The following is a 22,165-nucleotide window of genomic DNA, read 5'->3' as shown; positions in this document are numbered from 1 at the left end:
CTTGGTGGTGGTGCTACACTGAACCAAAACCCTGACCACCATTCTTGCCAGATTTCAGCCATACTTCCTCTCTGGCCCTGTGGGAGAAGGACCCAGGGACCCTAGCCTCAGGCCCTCTGGTATTAGCCTGCCTGTGGCTTCCTTGGCCTGGCCTAGTGGCTTTAAGGCTTGTGACCCTGAATCTTGCTGTACCTCTTTCATCTGCTTTCCTGGGTCCTCTACCTGGTGAAGGCCATGTCTGTTCCCTAGGGGGCTGAGGGTGGGGCGGGAGGTCTGCTGCTTCCTCTGATGTCCAGGCTCATGGCTGAGCACTCTTCCTGGGGCCTGCTGTAATATCCAAGGTTCCTAAAAACTTGTACCTTCCACATTCGATTTTACGTTTACGTAGATCTGGTACCTGGGGATCAGCTAGTCCTTCGCTCATTGACAGATGAGGTGATGGCTACCTTGTCTATCCACCCTGAACAAAGTGGAGAGTCGAGGTCTTCTGAGCTCTGAACCAGCAGCCTCCACTCTCTACCCCACCCCCAGCCCCAGCCCTCACTAGTTCATTCTGGTTCAGTGAGCACCTACATGTCAGGCCCAGTCAGATCTGTATGGCTACAGTCCTCCCAACTCTACATAGGGTAGGTAGGCATTATCCTGTCTCACTGATAGGAAACAGTGGGCCAGCAAGATTAATTTCTTTCTTTGAGCTATTTACCAAAAAAAATGACCAAAAAGGGTATTAAACACTAGCCACACTCACAGGATAGGCTCAGTATGGGATCCGTGCCTTGGATACTTAGTAGGATCATTGTCCCTTGACAGCCTGAGATACCCTGTAACAAAGGAACATGCACTTAGCAGGCCCCACAGTGGGGCATCCCAGTGAGTTAACAGGGCACAGGGTGGCTGGGCTGAGGTCTAAGTCTGTGCTGTCCGCTCTCTCTGCAGCTCCCTGGAGATGCCTTGTTACGACAGCGATGACGCCAACCCCCGAAGCGTGTCCAGTCTCTCCAACCGCTCCTCTCCGCTCTCTTGGCGCTACGGCCAGTCTAGTCCCCGGCTGCAGGCTGGCGACGCACCCTCTGTTGGGGGGAGCTGTCGTTCCGAGGGGCCACCGGCCTGGTACATGCATGGCGAGCGGGCACACTACTCCCACACCATGCCGATGCGGAGCCCCAGCAAACTCAGCCACATCTCTCGCCTGGAGTTGGTGGAGTCCCTGGACTCTGACGAGGTGGACCTCAAATCCGGCTACATGAGTGACAGTGACCTCATGGGCAAGACCATGACAGAAGACGATGACATCACAACGGGGTAAGCACAAGAGGCCGGCTGGTGCAGGAGGTGTGGGAGAACAGGGCGGTGGCAGGGGATAGAGTTACTGTGCTATGATAAAAGACATCTTCAGAGTGCTGCTGTGCCTAAGGTGACTGCTTCTGCAACCAGCTGCAGCTTATTCTAGATGTGTATGGTAGGTGGGGCTGGAAACGGAAGAGCTGATTGGTCCATTAAGCTAAGCCCTTCTCCCTGAGCCTGTCCTCCAGAGACTTGGGGACATATCTGAGGGCCAGCTCTTCTGCAAACTGGGTAGATTGTGGATGACTTAATTTGCTTCCACCTTTGCAAAAAAACAGGTGAATAATGTCGTCTCCTTCTGCCTGCTAAGAGAAAGTGACATTTAGATGAAAGGGCCAGTCAGACAAGAGTCGGGGTGGTGACTCCACTTCCCCTGCCAGGGGTTACCACTCTGGCCCTTGGTTTATATCCTTGGTGGACTTCTGCTTCTGCAATCCTTCTACCCATAACACCACACCCTATTCCTACCCCACCCTATTAAGCCTTCTTTCCTGACCTTGGACCCCCCAGGGATGCCCAGTTTATCTTTTTCTGACAGGGTAGACTTGGGGAGACAGCTGGGGCAGACATGGCAATCTTGGAAGTGAAAAGAGGACAGGAAGCGTTTGAATTGTTGGGGTTTGGGGTGTTCTGGCCAACTTTTTCAAGCCCCGAGTCCAGAGTGCTGCAAGGTTCTGGAAACTTCTCTGGTGTATCTCTCAGCAGACCTGTCTGCCACTTCCGTTCTTCACTTACGGAGTCTCCGCCCCTAAGATCCCCTGTAAAGCCACTGCAGCCCTTTCCCTATTCCTCAGGTATCTAAAAACCAGCCTGCCAGAGATCGCTGCTCCTAATAAAGCCCTTGAGCTTCAAGGGCACGGAAAGAAGGCGCTGAGTTCCAGGCCATCCGCCACTCCCAGCCCGCAGCCCACCCAGGGGGATAAACTTGGCAGGTCTGGTCAGGGTCTGTCCAGCTGATGAGGCTGCTCTGGAGCAAAACAACTGACGCATCCATGACTTGTTTACTGCCTGGAGGATCCCAGGGGCAGCCCAACCTCACGCTCAGATCCGCCAGCCTGGAGCTGGGATAGAGAGGTCTGCTGTAGTCAGAGCCCAGCTGCTGCTGTGGTCAGACGCCTGGGATGGGGAGAAGGGAGAGCCAAGGTGGTGGAGAAGCTGTTCCAAACAGACCATACGCCCTGGCAAGTGCCAGTGTCGGAGCATGAAGTCCCTGTCCCTTGATGTGCCAGCCGGATAGTGCAGAGCCTTTGGGGCTGAGGGCTCAGGACTGTGGCATCTGTGCTAGGGAATTCTAGGACCCTCACCCTCGGGGTACATCAGCATTCTTACAACCCCACTAATGTTCCCAAAGTACCAAGTACCAAGGCATAGGACCCCTGCATGGAGAGACCTGCTCTGACTAAAGTAGCAGGATTTCTAGAATTAACTAGCTGTCTGAGCTTGAGCTAGTTAGTTAACCTCCAGACTTTAATCTGCCTATCTGCTGAATACAGATAACTACAGGACGATCTGTGGCCCATTTTGAAGATTAAAAAGGGTTAGTATATGTATAATTCCTTATATGTTTCTTAGTATAATTCCTGGCTCAGCGTAGTTGCTCACTGTGTTAGCTGTTCAGACTGTTAGAGTCCTGGACTAACCAACGGACACAGCCTTACCCTCAGAGACTGTACAGGAGTGTACGGCCTATATGGGTCCCCATCCCCCCAGAATCAGCAGTGAGGACAGATCTAGTGGCCCCTGACTAACACTGGGAACATGATGAGGTGTGGGGCATAGAAGGCTACGAGGACAAAAGGAAAGGGGAGCTGTTGCCTTTGCCCGCCTCACGCACAGCCTCCACCGTTTATTCTCTTTCCTCAACATAGTGTGTGTGTGCCCTTAATTAAGTCAAAACAAAGTCCTCAGGAGCGACAGGAATGAGAACCGGCCATCTCTGCTCACCCTGCTGCTGGGCCAGGGAGGCCTGGAGTCCTACGGAAAACATAGGATAAACATCACGATGATATTTACAAAGTAGATGAAGCTATTAATTGTGATGCCGTTTGCAATGCCATTCCATATGTCTTTTATGGTCAGTTTTCAGTTACTGATAACTTTGAGCCCTAGTTTTAAGTATCCTGTCCCTGAGTACTTGTCTAGGACCATAAACAGAAGGGTGTCTGTCATAGCTAGAGCTACTATTGCTGTGAAGAGACACCGTGACCACAGCAATTCTTATAAAGGACGTTTAATTGGGGCTTGCTCACAGTTCCGATAGGTATTGGCATTGTCATGGCAGGAAGCATGAGGGCATGCAGGCAGACATGGTGCTGGAGAAGGAAGGTGCTAAGAGTTCTACATCTTGATCTGCTGGCCTCAGGAGGCTGTGTGCCACACTTGAGCATAGGAGACTTTAAAGCCCACCTCCATGGTAACATACTTCCTCTAACAAGGCCACACCCCTTAATTGTTCCATTCCTTATGGGCCAAGCATTCCAACATAGGAGTCTATGGGGCCACTCCTATCCAAACCACCACACCATCCTAAATGTGCTTAGGAAGCCAGCATTGAAAGAAATCAGCTCACAATGTCCAGTGACTTCAATGCAGCGGATTGCTCCTCAGTTACGTGTTTTCAGACTACACATTTACGCTAAAGCAGGAAATGCTCTCTATTCCAGAAAATCCTTAGGTGTCCCTGCAAACCTGAGCTGCCCTCCTTGGTTTCTATTAATATTCTCATCCCCACTGTGGTTTTCAGCCAGATTTTATCATTTATAACAATGAACAAGAGAGATGGCTCTGTTGCTAAGGGCACTAGCTGCTCTTCCCGAGGACCTGAGTTCAATTCTCAGCACCTGCATGGCACCTCATTCCCACCTGCAACTCCAGTCCCAAGGGATCGGATGCCCTCTTCTGGTCTCCAGCAGCAGATGTGCATATGATGCATAGAAATACATGCAGACAAAGCATGCATACAAGTTTTCTTTTTTAAAAATCACTTTCCTGGGCTGGTAAGAGAGCTCAGTGGGTAAGAGCACTGACTGCTCTTCCAGAGGTCCTGAGTTTAAATCCCAGCAACCACATGGTGGATCACAGCCACCCGTAATGAGATCTGACACCCTCTTCTGGTGCGTCTGAAGTCAGCTACAGTGTACTTATGTATAATAATAAATAAATCTTTGGGCCACAGCAAGCAGGGACTGAGTGAGTGGAGTTGACCAGAGCAAGCAGAGGTCCTAAAAATTGAATTCTCAACAACCACATGAATGTTCACAACCATCTGTACAGTTACAGTGTACTCACATACATAAAATAAATAAATAAATCTTTTTTTTAAAGTCACTTTCCTAAGAAAATTGTTTTTCCAGTTCATAAGATGGATCGGGCCCTTCCTACCCACATGGTGACACTCCCCATCCACCTATCAGCTGGGTCCTACAGCCATTTAAATGTCTACTTCCCAGGGACCTTCAGGGCTGGCCCACCTGAGCAGTGTAGCTGGTTTCTGAGCCTCTGTCACCCCAACCCCTCGTGGGTGACACAGTTTGCCTCGGACTGTCCACGTGAGCCACAGTGGGCAGCAGTGGCTCTCACCCTTTCTCAGTTGTCACATGGGGACTGTTCTCTGACAAGTGCTCCCCAGCTGTGTTCAGCTTCCACAAGGCAACTGTCCTGGCCCTATCTATCAGCAGGTGACTTCCTGGCTTGTCACTCAGCAAACCGGACATGCACATTCTTCAAGCAAGTGAGCACAGTAAATTGGAGAGAGACTCGGACCCTGGCACCAAAGGAGTCACATGCTTAAAAATAAGTTTGGAAATTAGTGAAGTGTGCAAAGAGCCACTGTTCTAGAAGAGACAGATTTAAATGAAGTTCAGTGGCACTAAATACATTCACATTGTGGTCCCTGGTCACCACCACCCACCTCCACTGCATTTCAGGTGACCAAGCTGAAACTCCATACTCCATTCAACAGTGGCTTCCCTTCCTGCTACACTCTTGCCCCTGGCACCTACCATGTACAAGTTTAACTCTGTGGTTTGGACTAGTCTAGGCAACTTACGCAAGTGTCTTTTTGTGATCTATGTTACCTAGCATAACATCATCAAAGCTCATTCATATTGTAGGATGTGTCCGAATTTCCTTTTTCATGGCTGAATAACATTCCCTGGAGTGTGATGTTCAGGTTTGGTTTTGGTTTTGGTTTTGGTTTCGGTTTTAGTTTTGGTTTTTTGTTTTTAAGCCACATTTTAGGTTCAGGAAGCTTAGGTTAAGGAACCTACATTGGGTTGCTATGGACCGTGTTGTATACATACCTGCTTGAGTCCTTGCTTTTAGTTCTTTTTGGCATGCACGTAGAGAGGAATTGCTGGTCACATGGAATTGCTGTTGTGTGTCCTCTCTCGGGGAACCACTATACTGTTTTCTGTTGAATTGGGACCATTTTCCATTGCCACCAGTTCTTGGTACTCTGAAGTCTCACTGCTTATCCATTTCTGGTTTAAGAAAAAGTGGCCATCCTCATTGTGTTAGGCAGCTTTCTGTTACTGTAGCAGACTTTCTGTTACTGTAGCATCCTCATTGTGTTAGGCAGCTTTCTGTTACTGTAGCAGACTTTCTGTTACTGTAGCATCCTCATTGTGTTAGGCAGCTTTCTGTTACTGTAGCAGAATGCTTGAGAAAGGTGGTTTGAAAAGAGGAAAGTTTGGAGTCAGAGTCTTGAGGGTTTCAGTGCATGGACCGTAGTCTCTGTTGCTTTGAGGTCCATGACAATGTAGTAAGTACATCATGGGGGGTGGGTGGGGGAGCTCGGTGAAGCCAGTGGCTCTGTGGATAAGAACAAGGTCTCCTAGCCTTTAAGGGCACACTCATAATGATCTAAGGCATTAAACTAGGTTCTGCTTCCTAAACGATCTACCACCTCCCCAAGCTTCTAGCACACGACCTCTATGAAACACTTAAAATCCATCAGTGGTGTTGCATTGTGATTTTTTTTTTCAAATATAGTTTTTGTTTTGATTGTTGGAGTGGGGGTTAGTTGGTGTTTTATGTTGTTTAGTTCTGGTTTTTGAAGCAGAATGAGGCCATACAACATGGGATGGGATTGAACACACTATGTAGCTGAAAATGACTTTGAATTCCTGATTCTCCTGCCTCCACCTCCTAAGTGCTAGATCACAGTCATGCATCTCCACATATTTCAATAAAAGTATACAAAGTGGTCAGATCAAGTAATTGACAAGTCCATCAATGAAGACATTTTTCTGTGTCGGAAACATGAAAAATCCTCTCTACCAGCTATTTTGAAGTATACAATTAATTGCCGTCAGCCACAGAGTATTAGAAGGCATTTCTCATACTTTAGTAATACCATAGAATATTAAAAGTTACTTGGGACTGGTGAGATGGCTCCGTGGTTAATAGTGCATGCTGCTCTTACAGAGGACCCGAGTTGGCTTCCTAGTACCCATGTTAGGTGGCTCACAACCACCTATAACTCAGCTTCAGAGGAATCCCATGCCCGTGGCTTCCTTGGGCACCTACACTCATGTGCATGTATGATAGACAGACAGACAGACAGACAGACACACACACACACACACACACACACACACACACTATTAAGAATAAAATAATCGGGGGTTGGTGAGATGGCTCAGTGGGTTAGAGCACCCGACTGCTCTTCCAAAGGTCCAGAGTTCAAATCCCAGCAACCACATGGTGGCTCACAACCATCCGTAACGAGATCTGACTCCCTCTTCTGGAGTGTCTAAAGACAGCTACAGTGTACTTACATATAATAAATAAATAAATCTTAAAAAAAAAAGAATAAAATAATCTTGTTTAAAAAGTTACTCTTCAGTCCCAACTGTACTTCTTTGCTCGTCAGCCTCCCTGACCCCGTACTTCCAGTAGCTTTCACCTCCTTCCTGCCACCCTCCTCCCTCCTCCTGAGAAGACCAGCTTCCACATATGAGTGGCACCTGACCTAATCACCTTCTGTGCCTTGCTGACTGCAGCCAACACAGAGTTCTCCATATTCATCCCCGTGACGGAAGGGGCACAATTGCGTTCTCTTTATGGTCGAATAACATTCCTTCACGATGTGTATCATGTTTTCTTTCTCATCTGTCCATCAGTGGACACACAGGTTGATTCGGGGCCCTGGCTGTCCTTAATTGTGACCATAAAGGTGTGACTACAGGAGTGTATGCAGTCTACCCAGTCACGGGTTGCTGGGCCAGAGGACAGGTCTATACTCTCTATAATCGTTTGAGGATCCAGCATGCTGTTCTCTGGGATGCCTGCCCTAGTTTTCGTCTCCTTCATCATCATGTGAGAGTTGCCTTCTCTCCACATTCTCAAACAGTATATTTTTTTAATAATAGCCTGTCTAATAAAGGAGAGAAGATATCCCATTATGGTTTTGGTTTGCACTTCCCTAAGGAGCAGTGATGTCTTTTAGCGATTATTGACCCTTTAGAGCTTTTCTCTCTAGAAACATCTACTCAAACCCTTTGCCCTTTAAAAAGTTCAATTATTTGGATTTTGCTCTTAGAAGTTTTTTTAAAAATATATTTTGGGTAGTAATCTTTGATTGCATATATGATTTGCAAATATTTTCTACCATTCTGTGGGTTACCCTTCTTTTTTCTTGGTAATGTGGTTTGATGCGCACACACAGGAATTGTTTTGGCTTTAGGTGGTTTTGTTTTTGTTTAATTTGTGCCAAGGTCTTATTAAATAACCCAGACTGGCCTCAAACTCAAGATCCTCATATCTCAGCTACTCAGGTACTGGAACTGCAGATTCACAGCGCCATGCCTGGTTCCGAGTGTGCGTGCGTGTGTGCATGGTGTAACGGATGGGTGGGGTCTCACTGTTTTCAAGGATGTTTTAGAATTCCTGGCCTTAAGCACTCCTCTTTCCTTGGCCTCCTTAGCAGATGGAACTCTAGGCACACACCATTACACCCGCTGAAGGCTTTGCTTTGAAGAGCTCTAGTGTATCTGATTTTCTTTTTTTCCTCTTCATTGCCTGTGCTTTGGGGATCACATCCAAGAAACCACTGATAAATGCAAGGTCCTATAGTTATTCTCCTGTGTTTTCTTCTAAGAGTTTTACAGCTAATTTTTAAAAAGAAAATAAAATCCCAAGCCTCTAGTCTACCCCAGAGTAGTACTGCCGCCCCAGGAAACCACAGTTTCCAAAACGTTCTCCCAAAGTTGTGAAGCAGCTGCCTTTTCCATGGTATTAGCTCTTAAGACAAAGTTCTTAATATTTAGCTGGACTCAGCTTTAAAATCACTCGTGCTGATTAATTCAAATATTATTGTCTGGGGAAAATGAGATGAGTGTTAAAATCTCATATATAGATGAGAACATCTAAATATGTCAGCAGGTTGTTAATGAGTGATTGGTCAGCTACTCTATAGACAAAAAAAAAAAAAAGATAAAGAAAGAAAAGAGAAAAGAAAGAGAACACACATCCCCACCTAATGTCAGTGCCTTCTAAAGTGAGCCAGTTTTCCCAACTGCTCCTGTTTTGGTGGCCCCTTCCCCTCCCATGGAAGTTCTCAAGCTGTCAGCAAGCCTCTTAAAGCTGGCACCTATACTGATTGCCGACTTGACAGCAGAAGCAGTCCTGCGGGGCGATATTCAACCCACAGCCCTGCAGACTGTCAGAGAGGACAGCTTGGGACATTTTTACCCTTTGAAAAGACAAAAGGAATTTGTTTTTCTAAAAATAGTGGGGACTGGAATTTAATCTAAGTATGAAGTTAAGTCTCCGGGCCATCTGTCCTCCCCATCCTTAGCATCCAGAGACAGACGGGAGGGAGTCTAGGCCAGAGGCAGACTCAGGTGCTGGGAAGGGAAGTCAGAGTCTCCTCACCCCACCCCATCTCCGCTCCCCCGGGTGTGGTTCTGACTTATGTCAGCCATGTCTGTCTGTGTCAGGGCTAGTCTGGGTGGGCTGTGTGTGAACTCTGTGGTATTAACTCATGGGAGGTAGCAGGCCAAAGCATCCACAAGCCTGCCAACCCCCACAACTCCAGGGTGTGCTGTTTATATCACAGAGGTGTGTCATCTACATCCTTAGCTGGACAGACATAGTACAACCTGCGCCGAGGGCCAGAGAGCAGTAGGCAGCATCAGCAGACTCCATCTTGATGGAGCTGTGGGTAAACACAGAGGGAGTGTGGAGACTCTGCCATACCCCGGCTCTTCCAGGTGGTGTCCGTGCACCGTGTGTGGCTAGATGTTCCAGCTTTTTGCTTCCTCCCCCTTCCCCTCCTTTCTCTCCCTAGCCTGTCCTCTTGAACTTCTCTTGGGGGCTCAGCAACAGATGGGATTCGTTTCCTCTTTGGCTCTAAAGTGTCCTGGCGTTGAAAAATGTCAAATAAAATAAACTGTGGGTCCCTGCCTTCTCCCAGACTGGCTCTTTATCCCAGAGGCACCGAGCTCAAGTCTTAAAGAGACACCTCTAGTCTCAGAGCACAGTACCCCGCCTCTGCTCCCTGAGAACCCCATTGACTGCTCTCTTACTTAGCTCACACATGACTGTCAGGCCCCAAGATGCCCATCCAGCTCTGCTGGGGAGAACCCTGCATGGGCACTGGGTTTGCAGTTTTCCCAAAGAGAGCTTGCTGAGTGCGGTTGGACAGGGAAGAGCTGCCCACGATCTTGTGGTGCCTTTGCCTTCTATTCTCCCCACCCCCAACCCCTGCTAGTCTCTAGGCATCCCTCTGGTGGGCAGCTGGACCAGCTCTGCCATTGGCCAATGAATATGCAGGGTGTGTGCATGGGGGAGGAGCTAAAAGGGAGGCAGGGCTAGGGATGTATGTAGCTCAGAGGTGGAGCACCAGTGGGGACCTGGGTTCTATCCCCATGCACATTTCTCTTCACTGTGGTCAAACATCTAAGGAGAAGTCACTTAAAGGAGGAGGCCTTTACTTTCACTCACAGTTTGAAGAGGTACAGTTCATCACAGCAGGGAGGCAGGGTGACAGGGCCATGAGGTGACAGAGCAAACCACATCCACTGTCAGGAAGCAGAGAGCAGACAGGAAGTGAGCCAAGCTATAAAACCTCAAGGTCCACTCCAGTGACACATTTCCTCCAGCAAGGCTCCTCCTCCTAAAGGTTCCACAACCTTCCAAATGATGTTGGGGGATCAAATGTTCAAACACGTGAGCCTATGGGAACATTTCATATTGGAACCATAATAATGTAGTAAAAATGAATAAATAAATAAAAGCTAAGGTAGATACTTTCTGTGTCTACAAAAAAAAAATGAAAGGATATGAAGCTGAAGTAGATAATGGTTGTTGCCTCTCTGGGACAGCACCAAACAATTTCAGTGCTGGTCTGCAGATCCATATGCACTTGGCATATTGGTATATTCCCATTCTCTGCATGGGAAGGAACAGTGGGCTACTCTAAGATCTGGAGTTCAATACTAAACATCTCTAGTTTGCTGTGTGGTACTAAGCAAGTCACTTAACCTCTCTGAGTCTTAGTTTGTGCGTTTATAAAAATTAAATTAAGTCCCATCGCCTGGGAGGCATAGGTAGGTAGATCTCTATGAGTTCAAGGCCAACCTGATCTACATAGTGAGTTCCAGGTGATCCAGGGCTATACAGTGAGACTCTGACTCAAAATAAACAGCAACTCTAAAAGATTTTTAGCCAGGCTAGTATGCACACCTTTAATCCGATCATTTAGGAGGCAGAAGCAGCAAATCTTTTGAGTTTGAGGCTATTCTAGTCTACAAAGCAAGTTCCAGGAATAGCCAGGGCTACACACACACACACACACACACACACACACAAAACCCTGTTTTGAAAAACCAAAGTGGGGCGGGGGGGTACCCAAATTATTTTTGCCTAATGGGGCCCAAGAATACAGGGATGTTAGCTTGAAGTATTTATTTCAATTTCATTTTAATGTTCAATTCACTGGGCCAACGGCTTCTGTCTTAGAGGTTGTTAGATTATCAAAACAAAGTTACTTCTTTTCCTTTCTCCCTTTCTCCTTCCCTTCTCTCCCCTTCCTTCCTTTTATTTTTGAAACATTTTAAAGATGTATTTATTTTACTTTATGAATATTTTGCCTGCATGTATGTATGTATTAATGATGTATGTAATATACCCCAAGCATGCCTGATGCTCACAGAGGTCAGAGGGGTGTTAGACTCTCTAGAACTGGAAGTACAAACAGTTTCTGTGTTGGTTACCTTTTGATTGCTGTGATCAAATGCAATGACCATGACAACTTACAAAAGAAAGCATTTAATTTGGGGATCCTGGTGCCAGGGGGTTAGAGCCCATGACCATCATGAGAGAGGGAGCATGGTGGAAGGTGGGTGGGCGGGCAGGCAGGCAGGCAGGCAAGCAGGGCACTGGAACAGTAGCTGAGAACTCACATTTTGATCCACAAGCACATGGCCAAGAGAGCTAACTGAGAATGGCATGGGCTTTTGAAGCCTCAAAGCTTGCCCCGGTGCCACTCCTCCTTCAACCAGGCCACACCTCTCTTCTAATCCTTCTCAAACAGTTCCACCAACTGGGAACTAAGCATTCAGATGTATGAGCCTAAGGGGTCATTCTCACTCAGACCACCACAGTTGTGAATCACCCTGTGGGTGCTGGGAATTGAAACTGGGCTCTCTGCAAGAGCGGCAAGTGCTCTAAACTTTCAACCCACCTCCCTAGACTCCCCTCCCCCACTTTTTTTTTTATGTTATGCTGGCCCAGTCTGCCTTAGAACTCTTTGTACATATACGGTGTGTGTGTGTGTATGTGTGTGTGTGTGTGTGTGTGTGAGAGAGAGAGAGAGAGAGAGAGAGAGAGAGAGAGAGAGAGAGAGAGAGAGAGAGAGAGCGTATGCACAAGGTCTCTCTCTCACTGACCCTGGAGCTCACAGATTGAGCTAGACCAGCATCATTGAGACCCAGTGCTGGCGTTATAGGTGCATACTGCCATGCTTGGCTTTTATATGGATGCTTGGAATTCAAACCCAGGTCCTCACACTCATGCAGTGGGAACTTTACCAAATAAGCCACGTGTCCTTAAACTCATAATCATCCCTTCTCCCTCTCCAAGTTCTGAGGTTACAGAGTATCCCACAAAACCCAAGCCAAAGTGAAGTTACTTTAACTCGGTGACTGATACACTGGAATTAGGCCTTGAGTTCTCTTTGGAAGACTGCTCTCACTGCTCTTCAGTGCTGCCCCCCAGGCATGCAGTTAGTTAGACGGGCTTTTGAGATCAGGCTTACCAACGCGGGGACATCAGAGCTGTCAGAGCAGTGGCGTGGCTGAAAGCACACAGCCATACTGCTGGGTCCTCTTCCCAGCTAGATGTGGTCGCTGCATTCTCTGCCTCCTCTTTTGCTATCCCAGCTGAAGACTGTGGACCACCGTGCCTCTGTCTCCTAAGATGTGAGAATGAAATTTCATTTGTTGCTATGTTTACTTTAGATATCATAAGGATTCTGTGCATGCTAGCTATCGCCAGTCATGTGGTGACAGACATCAATGCAGTGACAGGCCTAAGATGTCACACACATGTCCTAAATAATGGTAACGCTATATTTCCAAGTGTGTGTTTGTCTTCATGCTGAAAATTATGTTTGTGGGCTTCCCTGGGAGTGAGAACTTATTCTGACCCTTTTCACTTACGCCTGCGATGTTCTCCGTTGGCAAATGGGACCCACATGTGGCTTGGGATCTGGGTCATGAGCGCAGCATCATGAGTACAGCATGTAGCTATGCACAGAACTAAGCTAATTGTAGGAAAGGAGAGATGGCTCAGGGGCTGGGTGCTTGCCACTCTTCCAGAGGATCTGAGTTCAATTCCTAGCACCCGCATCAGGGTGGCTCACACCTACTTTTAAGTCCGGCTCCAAGGATTCTGACATCTTCTTCTGGTCTCAGAGGGCCCTTGCACCTCATGTACATAAACATATACACACATGCACAATTAAAAATAGAATAAGGGCTGGTAAGATGGCTCAGTGGGTAAGAGCACCCGACTGCTCTTCCGAAGGTCCAGAGTTCAAATCCCAGCAACCACATGGTGGCTCACAACCATCTGTAACAAGATCTGATGCCCTCTTCTGGAGTGTCTGAAGACAACTACAGTGTACTTACATATAATAAATAAATCTTTAAAAAAAATTAAAAAAAAATAGAATAAATTTACAAAGAACAATCTAAGAACTAAGCTCACCATGCTCAGGTTACGGGGTGACTCTGGCCTTTTCCCCATTGTGACCTGGCTCACTCAAACATTGCTTACACGGGAAGGGTGGTTTGGGCTGGTATCTTAGTTCCCTGTGTGCTACTTTAACACCATACCACAAAGAGGTCATTTATGAAGAACAGAGATTGGTTTATTATATTTCTGGGAGATGGGAGTCCAAGACTGAAGGGCCAGTCTGCTAAGGACCTTCTGTGGGGGAAGTAGAGGGTCAAGAGAACATAAGTGAGAGTGAGGACATAAGTGAAAGAGAGGGCTTAACTCCTGCTTTATCAGGAACCCACCCCCATTGGAACTAACCATGGAGAGATGGCTCAGCGATTAAGAGCACTGACCATTCTTCCAGAGGTCCTGAGTTCAATTCCCAGCAACCGCATGGTGGCTTACAACCATCTGTAATGGGATCCGATGCCCTCTTCTAGTCTGTCCTGGTGTGTCTGAAGGCAGCAACAATGTACTCACATATATAAAATAAATAAAATCTTTTTTTTAAATGTCCTACATTTTAACGCCGGCACACTGAAGATTTTCCAGCACGGCCCTGTATCTTAGGTGACACACTAAGGCATATAGGTGAGCACCTGTGGAGTGAGCAGATCTAGGGCACAGATTGCATGGGGATGCGTAGGGTGTGCACAGGTTGTTGCCATGGGCACCTGAGGCGTAGAGATTTCTAAGTGGTTAATGACCCTACATGGGTCAAAGAAGTGTGGCTGTTTCTCCTTCAGCTCCCACTCATTATTGAATGTAGCAGCTCCTGGAGATACCAGCTGCAGCTCTTTGAACCTGTTCTGGCTGGGTCCCAGACATAGGTTCCTGCAATTGTGTCAGGTGCATGTATGAGGTCAGTGGGGAGAGGAGAGTAGTGAGACACAGACACCACTAAAGAAAAGTAAGAAGGGTCGGACGGAAGGAGTGTGTAGAATCAGAATAGAAGGGGCTAATTTCAGAGAGCCCTCGGCTCTCAAAATTCCACTTAATTCTCAAAACATAATAGTGGACCATTCTCTGTCTGCAGAGTTAGTGTGTGTCTTACGCAGTGTTTCTCAAAACCTGGAGTAAGCCAGGTAGGTATTCCAGAGGGGCTGCTGGATGCATGCTTGTGTTTCCATAGCAACAGATGCTGACTTGGGAGGGGCCCCTCCTCTGGGTGTCCTAGTAACCTACAATTGAGCTGCTGAGCTTTCACTGGGTGTGATGACGTGCAATTTGGCTGACAATCAGGGAGGATAGGCATCGAAGAAAGCTGTTGAGATGGGTATGGCTTTGCTCTACCAGCCCCTCCCACCTGTCTCCCGGTCCATTTGTCTCTCCTCTTTAACTGCCAGCCTCCTCCTTTATTCCCCAACCCATATGTTTGGTGGTAAGCCAGCTGGGCTTCCGTGTGCCTGAAAGTTTCCTGCAAGCTGAGATCGCCAAAAGAGCACACATTTGGAAGTTTGATAGGTTGGGTCAGATCTCATCTCTGAGGCTTCAAGGAGAGCTGTTTGTTCTAAGGATAAATGACAATATGGGACTAGGATTATTGTTGGAAGGCAAAGAACACAATGTATATAAGGTACTTGGTATGCAGTAGGTGTTCAGTGTATGTAAGGTATGTGGTATACACTAGACGCTCAGTAAATGTTTATCCCCCTTCTCATGTTTGACTTTCTAGAACTCCAAAGCAACACAAGCCATCTTTGAAATAGAATTTTCCTGCTGAGGTGGCAGTGCTTGTTTGCCACACTCATCATTTCAAAACCCCCTCTCCTCGGGGAGCCTTCCTTAATTTCCCCTCGTTACAGTGGGATTGCTATCTGACTCTGGGCTGCTCCAACCCTCCAGTGCATACTTTATACTACAGTAATTTGTGCTTTTATGATTCCTTGACAATTGTAAAGGAACAGCTTATGAAACATTAACATGGAATTATCTCATTTAATCTTAACAACAGTATGAATTCGATATTCTTTACCTTGATTTACAAGCTAAGAAACAGGAACTCGGCCTAACTGGATGGTGGGATTCCCTAGCTTCAGAGTGGCAGAACCAGCGCAAAGCCCAGCCCCCCACCCCCCACTCCCATTCCAGTCTACCACTGCCTTGCTATGTGTATCTTGTTTCCCTAAAACCTGGGAACATGTCACAGGAGGGGTCCCAGGCCTTCCACTATGGCAGCTGCTTTCCCAAGACAGAGACTATGGCTTCTTCTGTCAGCAACTTGGGTTCTCAGGCCCTGCTGCCGAACACCCAGAGACCCTTCTGGCATGCCCCTAAGCAACCTCTCCATCTTCCTCACTTTGGGGAGCCACAAAGTGGCCACAACTGGGAGCTCTGGGCCAGGCAAAATGAGCAACCCAAGCTTCTGAATGTCTGTCCTTGTTTGACTCCCGCTCAAAGACTTAGCTGTCCCAGGGTATTCCCGAGGGGCCAGCTCAGGCCCCTGGGCTATCAGATGTCTCTGGCCAGGCAGCAAAGGACCATTCACTGCAGCTGAAGAAAGACCAGCAGACCAAGTAGGAGGTTTACCCACCAACCTCTCTTCAGTAGGGTGCACCAAAGAGGCCGAAGACCGTTATTCTTGCTTCTCGAGGTGCAGGCACCAGGAGATGCATAGAAGTCTGGATTTGAAAAGCAAAGCAGAAAAGAGAGCTCCAATGCATGTGGCTATGTCAGGAATGGATAGACACTCACTAAATATAGGTGGCAGGCTCATGGAGAGAGGGTCTGAGAGGGTGCCATCAGAGCATGTGCCACAGATAGAGCGGAAGCTCAGTGCATACCCAGGTGTGGGAGGGGACATCTAAGCGAGTGCGAGAGGTGGCTGGACATAGAAGCAATGTGTGTGCAAGGTCGCCTGAGGATGCACAGCCACTTATTCACAAGTCTGTACAGGGCAACCACATAAGCAGTGTCAGAGAGGAAGAGGGACTTCCAGGAGGAAGTGAATGATCTTGCACTTGATCTAAAACAGGAAGAACAAGTGGAATGTGGCAGCCCTTGCTTCTCCCCTGTCGGGGGTTTGTATTCAAGGGCTCTGAGTTCTTCCCCTTCCTGTGTGGCACCAGCAGCCTGGAGACAGAGACCCAGCTCCCACTCATCCTGGCTCTTCACACTCCTTCAGCCCCTCTTCTCACTGTTCCTCCCCTTCCTGCCTCAGGCTTCCTCCACTGCCCCACCTGACTCCATTCTCAGACACTGTAGGTCTGAAGGCAAGGGGCAGTTCAGGACTAACACTACATACCCGTGGCCACACATGTGGCCATACACGCGGCCATAGGGCTGCTAGCAGCAGGGGTCCCCAGGGTCGCTGATGTTCCACTGAAGGTTATTAGGTGAGGGACAGGATTTAGCTGGCTGTCATTTCCCTTTCCAACCCATAATGAGCTTTGGAAGAAGGGCCCTGGGGAGAGCCAGTGGTTCCAGCCCATGCTGAAGTGAACTTTCTCCAGATGTCCCCTGCTTTCTGGAGTCAGCCCGGGGAAAGCACTCCCATGTGTGCTCTCCACCCAAAGTCCCCACTGCCCTCTGGGAGGCTATTCAGTTCACCAGCACACCTTCACCAGCGCCCACCATAAGTTCCCTTTTCTTGGGAAGCAGAGTGACAAGTCTAGGGAACATTCTAGAGCCTGGTTGACTATAATTTCATTTTCAGTTTGCTATTTCCTACTGCCCTGGGATGTTACCTCGTCTGTTTTTGCTTCACTCTAAAGAGCGGAATGGGGATGGTGCCAATGCCAACTTCATGATATGTGTTTATGCAGTCAGTGTATGCCTGATAGGGTATCTGCTGCATGGGAGCCACGGTGGGTATAGGAGAGGAAAACATTGGCTCATACAGAATGAAATGGCAAGCAAATACACAAACCTTAAAATATAACCTGAAATAATGCTGCGCTATAAGGAAGAGCAAGGTCGAGCGGTGAGCAGTGGGTGTAGGCCAGATGACGTTGTAGGGTGATCAGGAAAGCTTTCTTTGCTCCAACAAACAGAAGAGCGATGTGCAAAGGCCCCAAGGCAAGAGTAAATACATGGCCAGGGAGCCAGAAGGAGGTCAGTGCGGCTGACGCAAAGTAAACAGAGGGCAGAGTGGTCAGAAATGAGGTCAGGCGTTAGCTAGGGGCCCGGTGGTGGGCCATGATGAGGGAAAGCCACTGGAGGACTTCAGGGAAGGGGTGATGCTCAGGGACCCCAGAGAGACCAGGAAGTGTGACAGGAGACCTCTGCAGTAATACAGTAGAGGCAGAAGCATGAGGGGGTTTAGGATCAAATAAAATGATACATGTCCAGTATACACGCATGGTCATACACACACTGGAATTTACCCAGTGACGCCCTCCTGCACATCTCTCATCCCTCACCCCAGCTCATCAGGCACTTGCTAGAGCAGCAACCTCTCCCACTGTCCTTCCTCCTCCCTCCCCAGCATCCTCTGCCTCTCCGCAGGGATGGCAAGTGAGGCCTTACCATGCTAGCTTACCATGAAAAAGCTGTTGAGGCTCACTTCTCTCCTGTTCCCAACTGCTGGGGTGGTGGGAAAGGCGGGGCTTGGCAAAGGTTATATAAATATTTGCTGAGCAGTAACACAGCTGGGTGCAGGGCCCCTTCCTTCAGCTGGCTCCTTTGCCAGCCTAGAGAAATCTCAGCTGGGACTAAAGACTGGCTTTGGAACTTTCCGTGCGTGCGCATCTGCTGACTCTCAATGCTCCCATTCAAACTGGTCCACAGCCTGATCTTCCATACCTTTCAATACGAGTCCCATACTGGCCCTATGGAGGGAGCTGGCCAGAGATGATACCACTGTCTGCAGAAACCCTAGTCTAGGAACCAAGAGACTTGTGTTGTGTGCATAGGAATGCCCCACACATCACTTACCTGTTATGGGCCGCATCTATAGGAGGGCCTGTGGCTGGCCATGATGACCTTTCAAGTCTTTCCAGCTCTGATTTCTGAGTTGGATCTGGTCCAGGCACCCTGGCACCGCCTCCCAGAAGGGCCTGGAGGCAGGGTGAGACATTGAGAGAGAAGAAAAACTCATTCCAAGAACTTCGATAGACCTTAGACATTGCCAATAGGTCAAGCAATTCACTGGTGATTCCTGACCTAGGAGTGATATCATCGTGGCAACACCTGTGGGTAGATTTTAGATTACCTTAGGCCACTCTCAACCCTCCTGACCATGAGTGATCCGAAGAAAGTATAATGTTAGCTACTGGGCCTTAGATCACTAGGTCCTTTGAGAAAAGAAGCTGGAAACCATTTTTCTAAACATTTCTCTCAAGGTCGAACAAAACCAAATGAATTCATCAAGATTTAGAAGTCACTGAGCAATCTGAGGTAGGTCTTTGAAGCAGGATTAGGGACGTAGCCAGAAAATTTCCTAACAGTGTGGGGGAAAAGGTTCACTTATTGCATTCCCTCTCCCAAATCCTTTCTCTCTCCTTTCCCTGTCCAGCCAGTTTTTTGTTGTTTAATTCTTTCTCTCTTTTTTAAAATCACTTCACTTTATGCCTGTCACTGCCAAGATACTCCCAGTGGCTGTACATACTTAGGAGGCCGAGACGGGAGACTTGAAAGTTCTGAGCCAGTCAGAGCTATATGCACAGTGAAAACTCTGTCTCCAACAAATGAAAGGGCAGGGGAGAAAGCTGTTACCAGCTTAGCTCAAGTGTATGGAGTAGTCTCTGTGCCTGGCCACCCACAGGACTGGAGGGCGTTATCTGAGGACCTGTGGAGGAGCAGGGGGGTTTCCATTTGAGAAGTTCCATAGCCTCAGAGTTGGTGAGAGAGAAGCAACCAGGCAGCTCAAGGGACAAAGCAGAAGTGTCTACTCAGCAACTCAGTCTGCTCACGGGACTCACCAGACAAGCAGGTATGAGGTCAGGCCCCAGATAGGTGACACTGGCCCGCCAGGAATTCGTAGCCAAGTGACCTTAGAATGCAAAGCATGCCAAACTACCTGGCCAGTGTTTTTTTTGTTTGTTTGTTTGTTTGTTTGTTTTGTTTTTGTTTTTGTTTGTTTGTTTGTTTGTTTGTTTTTTTGCTTGCCCCATTCTAACCAATCATACCAATCTTTAAAGTTTTTGTCAGGGATGCAACTCAAAACCTCTATTAGGCACCTTTGCTGAAAAGGAGACGTTGTCCAAAAGGGCCCAGATACGCACTGGAGGACCTTCAGGATCGTGAGGCAGGGACAGGGAACATAAATTATCCTCAGTAGTCCTCTAAAGGACTCATGCACACGGGGGACGTATGCTCTGCTTTGGACGTTTTTCAGTCTTTCCAAACCTCAGTTTCCCCTTGTAAAGAGGCAGTCTGATGGCGCTGGCACTGGCATGGGAGATAAATGAGGTCATAGCTCCTGAGGGATCTCCGAGGAGAAGTGCCAAGGGAGCACAGAGGGTGTCTATCTGACACACACAGGCCTTTTTCCTCTCACTCTTGTTGGCTGGCAGTTCTTTCTGGAAAAGTGCCTGGTACCCCCAGCTCCCTCTCAGCAGGTGTCTTCCTTCTCTCAGAAAGCAGCCTGCAGAGTCACCCCTACATGCCTCTCCTCTGTAGCCAGGGCTAGAGTCTCACCCCCATTCTGTCACACCTCCATGATGGGCAAGGCCAGGGCCTCTTTAAGCACCTGAGGAGTCCCATTGACAGGGAGGCTGTTTTTCTGACTTGACAAAGCCCTAGACAGCATTCCTCTTTCATCTGCAGTCCAATTACCAAAGTGCCCTGACCTGTGGGCTGAAAATAGCAAGTGCTAATTTGCATGCTATTTATTTAAGTAGTGACTGCCTCTTGGGCCCTGCTTCTTGCCCTGTAAAAGCCAACTCAAGCCTACACACACACACACAAAAAAAAACTAGGTACTCCACAAGGTGCAGCTTCCCCTTCAGGGAGGGAGTCTCCTGGTCTGCTGAATTCAGAAAACCATTTTGGGGGGAGATCCTCAAACCTGGAATCCTCTTAATAAGGACCAGGAAGCTGAGAGCCTTCCCGTGTGGCTAAGCTGCTGGCCAAGACTCGTTCACATTATGGCCTGGTCCCTAGTCCCTTTGGTGGGGCAAGATGTAGCTGGAGTCAGAGGTTGGGTAGACAAGCTGTGAGTATAAGGGAGACTATAAGGCCCTGTGGTCTCTGGGTGACTGCACACACACACACACAGACATACACACAGACACACAGACACACAGACACACACACACACACACACACACACACACACACACACACACACACACACACACACCATGCCTCTGAGTAAACTCCCATCCCTTACCCTTCCTCAGATCCTCCCTCCAGCTCTGACCAGAAAGCCACAAAGGAAAAAAAAACCTTTATGGAAAGCCTACAGCTAGATTTGGAGAACAATATCCCCTGCGGATAGCATTCGTCTGGCTGACACAGCCGTTTTATTCAGGATCCATGCTGGCTGGGGTTAAAGAGAGTCCCTCACGGTGCTGTAATTTGTTCTCCAGATGACCCAGGCCAGCTCCAACACAGCGGTGGGGACAGACCCTTCTGGGATTCTCTCCCTGAGGTTGTGAGAAAGGGGAGCCCAGGACAGAACAAGGATAGGGAGCCAGGACCAGGGATAGGTCCAGCAACACTAGTTCTGCATTGTGGCAAAAGATCATATTAGAGAGACCAGTTGCCTTGTGTTTAGTTCCTGCAAAGCTGGCTAGTGCATCTTCCCCAAGTCTTACCCACCCAGACACCTTGGAATATGTAATACAATCTTCTTGTCTCACCATGCTAGGGGGTAGTCCGAAAGATAGGTGCCAGGATCACTGCAGCCTCCCCCTCTCTTCAGATCTCTAAGTGTTTTTGTAGAACTCAACAATGGTATACCTTCCTCCCCAAGCCCAGCCTATTCAGGGACAAAGGTCCCTGGAACTGGGACTCATTCCTTGGAGCTGTAGCCCCAGGTCAGTGCCCTGGGGCAGTCACAGGTGGAGAGATGGGGAGACAGGCTTTAAGGGGAAAACCCAAAGCCCATCAGACCTTAGCCAAGGTCAGTCTATGTTGCTCCCTAACACTTGTGAAAGCTAAAGCTAAAGCAAATGCTATGAGGTCCAAGAGGACAGAGAAGGCTCAGTCCCATAGTGCTGTCCAGCCTCCAGATGACACTACTTTGTGGTTCACGGCCATCTTTGTTCAGTACACGAGAAGTTTTCTAAGTTTGTAAAAACTGTATTGATTTATTGTGTGTGTGTGTGCTCATGTGTGCACATGTGTTTGTGCGGGTGTGCTCAAGTCATGGCCTTTATGTGTGGATGCCAGAGCACCATTTTCAGGAGTGTGTTCTCTCCTTCTGCTTTGGCCACCCAGGGAATTGAGCTTGTTCTGAGCTTGGCAATACCACTTGAGCCATTTTGTTGGCCTCCTCGTGGCGCTTTTAAAGGAAGAACTGCAGATTCAATTCATCCACTTCTCAAATGCAGTCTTCCTAGCTTGCTTGGTTCACCTCTGGCTGGAGACACAACCATAGAGCCTCTTCCATTCAGGCTCGAGGACTGGAGGGAGCAGGGGTCTAGCACAGTCAACCTTCCCAAGGCTGGGACCCTTTAGTGCAGTTCCTCATGTTGTGGTGACCTCC

At 48.2% G+C, this 22,165-nt stretch overlaps 1 protein-coding gene and 1 long non-coding RNA gene across 27 annotated transcripts in view; one reads left to right on the top strand and one right to left on the bottom strand.

The window, feature by feature from the left end:
- Nav1 (neuron navigator 1) overlaps positions 1–22,165 on the top strand; it is a 253,771-nt gene that overhangs the window by 154,700 nt on the left and 76,906 nt on the right. For all 18 annotated transcript variants that reach the window (XR_003954495.1, XR_878320.2, NM_173437.2 and 15 more), the window contains one exon: positions 937–1,302. Coding sequence is in view for 16 of the 18 variants with exons in the window: in NM_173437.2 (NP_775613.2) it covers positions 937–1,302 (366 nt within the window). In the remaining 2 variants the exon portion in view is untranslated. The remainder of the gene's footprint in view (positions 1–936; positions 1,303–22,165) is intronic.
- Positions 678–21,636, bottom strand: Gm32940. 9 transcript variants are annotated; one of them, XR_003948736.1, is made up of 4 exons: positions 21,318–21,636; positions 18,448–18,569; positions 12,608–12,763; positions 678–10,370 (listed from the first exon to the last, which is right to left on the bottom strand). It is a non-coding gene; the product is annotated as a predicted gene, 32940 (long non-coding RNA). The 9 variants fall into 9 exon arrangements; XR_003948733.1 differs by lacking the exons at positions 18,448–18,569; positions 21,318–21,636 and adding an exon at positions 18,053–18,185 and having other exon boundaries at positions 678–3,318; positions 5,646–10,370; XR_003948731.1 differs by lacking the exons at positions 18,448–18,569; positions 21,318–21,636 and adding an exon at positions 18,053–18,185 and having other exon boundaries at positions 678–1,649; positions 5,646–10,370.

The sequence above is a fragment of the Mus musculus genome, chromosome 1, assembly GCF_000001635.26.
Source record: "Mus musculus strain C57BL/6J chromosome 1, GRCm38.p6 C57BL/6J".
NCBI lineage: Eukaryota > Metazoa > Chordata > Mammalia > Rodentia > Muridae > Mus > Mus musculus.
Note: the sequence above shows the minus strand (reverse complement) of the source record. Positions and strands in the feature narration are given on the sequence as shown.